Here is a 6000-nt window from a genome sequence, read left to right as displayed (position 1 = left end):
GGGGTCGCACCTTACAGTTGTGCCAGCTCGTGGCGCTAACGAGTCTTTCTGCGACGACGAGGTGGGGTGGGGGTGACCCCGTTTGTGATGTTTACGCTTCAGTCGTTGGTGGACCGAGTGCACGTTTGGTTCGTGCTAGCAAGAAGCGGGTCGCACCTGCTCGCTTCCGGTGTCGCAATCAACACACGCCGCGTCCAATTTATTTGATTGAAACCCAAAGATGGCGAGTAATAACAATAATAATATATTTCATTTCGAAGCGCCTTTCAAAATTTTCAAGGTCACTTTACAGTCACAGGTTAAGTTTTTTTCTGTGGGTGAGTAGCGGAAGCCACACGCGCCAGCGTTCACTCAACCAGAAATAACTCAAATAGCGAGCTAGCTAGATAGCTAGCTTAGATAGCTATCTTAGATAGCTATAGATAGCTTGATAGATAGATAGATAGATAGATAGATAGATAGATAGATAGATAGATAGATAGATAGATAGATAGATAGATATATATATATACCTAGCTAGCTAGATAGCTAATAGATAGCCAGCTAGTTATATTTAAATAGCTAATAGACAGCAAAGATTGAATGACCTTCTGTGTCGTCTGACGTTATTTGTTATTTTGTTTTTTTAATGTTGTCGTTTTGACTTCAAGATGGCGCCACAAGAGTGGCGCTTTACAGTTTGGGATGTAACGTTTACTCGAGTATACGTTTCGACTGCACTTTCACTCCGTGATCCAGATGCCTTTTGGTCGCTCTTTTGATTTGTCATCTATTCATTTCTCGTTTCCGCTATCGATTCTTTTAGGGGCGTGGCCGATCCCCACTTCCGGTTCGGACACTGTTGGCCAATCAAATGGAATTGCCTTCGTTTTCACGCGCGTGTGGGTGGGTGGGCAGGAAGCAGAGCATGGATAGCCTTCTCTGCCTCCTCCACATCGAGCGAGTTATGTAAGCAATCGCAGCACTTTGAAATGCATTAGCCATATTTTTGTCTCCGCTAATGTGACTCATAACCATGAAGCTCTATCCGTTACTTCTAATAATACATTTCATTTCTAAGCGGCTTTCAAATCTCTCAAGGTCACTTTACTGTCAAATGATAACTTTTTCTCTGGGTGAGCAGCGGCAGCCACACGCGCCAGCGTTCACTCAACCCGGAAGTAACTCTAATAGATAGAAAGCTTGCTAGCTAAGCAATCGTTAGCCGATACCTAGCTAGATAGCCAGCCAGCTAGATAGTGAATAGCTAGCTAGCTATCTGTCTGGCTAGCCAGCTAGATAGCTAGCCAGCTAGAGCTAATGGATAGCAAATAGCTAGCAAATGATAATAATAATAATACATTTCATTTCTAAGCACCTTTCAAAACTCTCAAGGTCATTTTACAGTCACAGGATACGTTTTTCGACTGCAATCTAATCTAATGGTGGTCTATTTTGTCATAATCGGGAGGAAAAAAAAAGCTAGCTAGCTAGATATACAATACAAATACAAAACTTTACTTTTTTTTTACTGACAATCCACACATTTGCACAGCCTAGTGTAATCGCTCGGACGTTTATCTGCACGTTTTTCACCGATAATAAAAAGTCAAACTCGGGGGAAAAAATGATAAATTGTATTTATTGACGCACACTGCCCCCAAGTGTCCATTCCTGGAGCACACAACTTTTGACTCAAGCAACCTAAGCGGTTTCAAGTGATTTATAACGACACCGCAAACCACACAACATTCCCAACGTCTCCATTAGTCATCCTTGCTTATGTTACCGTCTCCAAAATAAACGGCGTCGTGACTCGCCGAGTGAAGCGAATTGTTTCCGAGCGTACCTGAACGCGTCTTGAGCACTTGCCTTTTCCATAGTGATCGCTCCAACTTGTATTGTTACTCCTCTCAAAGTCGTCGGCACAAGCAGATGGACTCAAGTGGGAAGCGGATTGATTGAAAAAAGCCGGAATACGCTTGATCGATCAAACCCGCGAGAAACTGTCACCGAAACCGACGAACTGGTAAGAAGTTAACTCGCGCTTTTGTTTCGCGTCCACCGTTATTACGACAAATATTAAATCGATGCGGCGTTCACGACCTTTCATGGTCCGGCGCGTGTTTGGCGTTAGCTGGACGCTGTCGCTTCATCGATAACCTTATCGTCATTTCACATGTTTCAAACAAAATCGACCGATATAGCTCGTTTCGTTGCACGAGGAAAGAACGCGTACGGCGTCAACGGTAAAACGCGGTTGCTATGCAGCTAGCTTAGCGCCACCGACGAGGACGAGCTCATGGCGCGCCTCCGATAATCAATTAAGATGAATGATGAATTGGCACGAGACAAGCACAAGACCTCATCTGCAAGGCAACCGGTTAGCATCATAGCTTCTTTGTTTTTTACGTGATTGTACGTCTTTGTTTATGTGCATGCGTGTACAGTAAACGTATTAGGGAAGTAGTAATCTCGTACGGACTGAAAAGCAGTTATAAAGCAACCGCGACCTTCCTCGTTTCTTTGCAATCACGCAACCGATGGTTACTACAATCACAAATGACTTAAATTAATGTTAGTCAGGTTTTGTTATCGATCGACTTCCGTTGCTATGTTCCGCTCGGCGTCGCTCGAACATATAAAAATAACCCGAGGGTGTATTTTGGATGTATTTCTTTGTACCAACGGACGACGAATACCTCCAGTAGTGCACAGTCACCTGATTATAGAGATATAACAACATTTTTCAATAAGAATTCATCACACATTTTCTAATACCATATTAAAGTGCATTTAAATATCTTTCAAATGATGGGTAGATTATCGTTCTATGACAAATAATAAGGAAATAATGGAATTTTTAATTTGGGAAATATGAGGGGATTTTCTGACTGTAATGACACAGTTAAAACAATGAAAATCTGTGACAGAGTATCATAACGTTCTTAATTTTTGGCGAGTAAGGTACCGTTGGAAAGCTTTTGAAATTCTAAACAAGAACAGGAAACACAAGAAAAGATTCAAAATACAAATGAGCAAATATCAACAATCGAATGCAGGCAGATTTTCGTCAGAAATCCAAAATGGCTGTCACTGAATACTAGGAAAGACAATTGCCAGCTCTAGAAATATATATGCTAACGCTTCTTTTTGCTTGAAACTTGACAGTTATGGAGAAAAATATATCTTCTACCACTTTCATGAGTTTTAAAAATACAACTTATTCACCTTTATAAACTGTAGTGTTAGCAAAAAGAGCGTCAACTTCAATCCATCCCCCCCCCCCCCCCCCCCCGTTTCTCGTTGTCGTATTGGGAAATTTCAAGAATCAGCATGGAGGGAAACGTCTAACACGTCATCATAAACTGCATAGCTTGGAAAATACCACCAAAAACCATGACGTACTTCACAAAAACGCCCGTACTCAACGCCCCTGACCGAGAAAGCGACACGCTTGTTTGGTCTGAAAACTTTGTGTTGATGGCGAAATTAGAAGGAAATAACGCGATGGTGAATCGTTGTGTTGCACCGAGACTACTATTTGATACTAGTTGCCACAAATTCCCAGCGGACAAATCAGCCTATTTCCAACGGATCTTGTGCGGCATCTTGTGCATTTTCTGGGACGCTACATTTCAGTCCAGACGGCTCGAATTGATACGGAAGGACTTCTCTAATCGATGGCAAACATTTATGCTTTCCGCTTCAGAACTATTTGAATCATATTCATAACTGGATGAGTAACAAGAAAGCATCTTCTCTGAATCTGAAGCCATTGTTTTGATTCTTGAGCAAGGCAAGACGTCCTGGCGTGACGTCACGAACAAGGAGGCGGGACCTTCTGAAACTCGACATCTCTGAGGTCAATTTGAAGTCGTTTTGGGACACTAACGCATTTTTATTGGTGTTCTTCATTTGACTAAAAATATCAGCTCACACGTTTTGGCTATTTTCGATGCTCTCAAATGTTTTTCTGATGTCAGTGAGGAAAGAAAAAAATGGTGTGGGTTGTCCTTTAAGCCTTAGTGGCAGAGTGTGTGTTGATTCAAAGCAGGATCATATGAAAAATTGGAAAATTGTGAAGTGGCCTTTGCACGTCACGTAACGGCCGAGCAGTTGGTGAACTGGTCAATTTTTAATTTTGCGAACGGGGGAAGGCGAGACATGCCGGACACCAAAGTGAAACACGCTTTTAGTCAAACAAAGTCAACGACTTTCCGTTCCAGCGTGTCATCAAAGTTGGTCCGGCACTACTCGAGGGTCCTCCGAGCCACTTTTGCTCAACTTCTCACTTTTCAGTCCACGTCTGGACTTGTCAGCTGTGAAAACAAGTGCTGCTTGTGCTCCAACACTTAAAAAAAAAAAAAAAAAAAATGTGCCCGTGAGGTTTTTTTTCCATATGTATCAGGCCAGCTCACTACACTAGCATGTCGCAACCGCTACGTTTTCCGACAAAAGGCAAGAAAAACATCAGCCATTTTGTCACAATGCCTCAAAGTACAGTACTCTTAATAATAATCATCATAAATTTCATTTATAAGCGCCTTTCAAAACTCACGGTCACAGGATACGTTTTTCTGTGGGTGAGAGCAGCGGCAGCCACACGCGCCAGCGTTCCACTCAACCCGGAAGTAACTCAAATAGATAGAAAGCTCGCCAGCTAGCTCATAGATAGCCAGATAGCTAGCTATATAGCTAATGTATAGCTCGCTAGATAGTTAGCTTGCTAGCCAGATAGCTATAAAGATAATAGATAGCCATTCACACGAAACACTGAGTAATTGAGACAACATCGCAGCGATTTAACCCTTCAGATTGGTGACTCTTTCCTCCGAGCGGCAGCAAACGAGCCCGAGCGTCACCCCCGATTGGTTTTGTCGAGCATTAACAGTCTTAGCTCCGCCCCCCCCCCCCCCCCCCTCCCCGCGTAGGAAGGACTCAGCGCGGCGTGGGTGCCTCGGGATCCTCTGCCTGAGTGTGTGGAGCCCGGCGACATGAACCGCACCAAGGGCGGCCTGGTCATCTTCACCGCCAACTCGCACCCGTCCAGCCGCGAGTTGGGCAAGAGGATCGCCGAGTGAGTACGCCGCCGGGTTTTAGCGTCTCTTTCCTCTCCGCAAAGCACTTTTCTGAAAGCTTCACGTAATCAACGCTCGGATGGGGGTTTCGTTTAGTCAGTGTCTGAAACTTGTGACAAAAGGTTATGCAGACAACTGTGAAAAGTTGCCTGCCCCATTTTTCTCAACTTGAAACACAATAAGACGACTAATCGCAAAAAAAAAACATTGTTGCAAAGTATTAAGCATTTTTTTTTATGAGGGATGTACCTACCACAAATGCTCCCTTGCTTAATTATTTGCTATCTATGTATTAGCTCTGGCTGGCTAGCTAGCTATCTATATGGCTGGCTAGCTATCTATCCACTATATAGCTAGGTATCTGTTCGCTATTGATTGGCTCGCTAGCTAGCTACCTTTCTATCTATTTGAGTTACTTCCGTGTTGAGTGATCGCTGGCGCGTGTGGTTGCCGCTGCTCACCCACAGAAAAAAAATATCCTGTGACTTAAAAAAAAGTTGTCGGAGACGTTTTGCACCCGACGTAAAAGTTTCACGCCATCCAGGTAGACGTTATTTCAGACACTGGTTTCGTTCTATGAAGCTTCACGTCAACAGCGCTCCGATGGGGCTTCGTGCGCTTCTACGAAGCTTCACGTCAACAGCGCTCCGATGGGATTGTGTTACCGCTTCTGGTGAGGTCATCGCGCACTGTCCCCACCTAATTTTTTTGGTTTCTCAAACCTAGTTTTGACTGACACGCTAAGCTCAAGTGGGCGTGTCAGTCATGACGTGGGAGTCGTTTGACAACTTTGACAACACTTGCGCTTAACGTGGCGGACCGACCGGCCGACTCTTTCTGTGTTGACAGTCAACACGATACGCACACGCTGCGGGCTTCGTCGTTGCCAAAATGGAGGCTGCTTACGTTCATTTGGTCCAACAAAACAAAGCTGGGACGG

At 44.0% G+C, this 6000-nt stretch overlaps 1 protein-coding gene across 1 annotated transcript in view; it reads left to right on the top strand.

Moving 5' to 3' along the window:
* Positions 1–1739: 1739 nt before the first annotated feature.
* Positions 1740–6000, top strand: part of LOC148885082 (phosphoribosyl pyrophosphate synthase-associated protein 2) — a 10249-nt gene continuing 5988 nt past the window's right edge. The window contains exons 1-2 of the mRNA XM_089018026.1: positions 1740–2008; positions 4914–5059. Of these exons, the coding sequence (XP_088874152.1) occupies positions 4977–5059 (83 nt within the window). The 5' untranslated portion in view covers positions 1740–2008; positions 4914–4976. The remainder of the gene's footprint in view (positions 2009–4913; positions 5060–6000) is intronic.

The sequence above is a fragment of the Hippocampus bargibanti genome, linkage group LG17 (genome assembly GCF_051943395.1).
Source record: "Hippocampus bargibanti isolate YZ-2025 linkage group LG17, ASM5194339v1, whole genome shotgun sequence".
Lineage (NCBI taxonomy): Eukaryota > Metazoa > Chordata > Actinopteri > Syngnathiformes > Syngnathidae > Hippocampus > Hippocampus bargibanti.
This window is presented reverse-complemented; position numbering and strand designations above follow the sequence as displayed.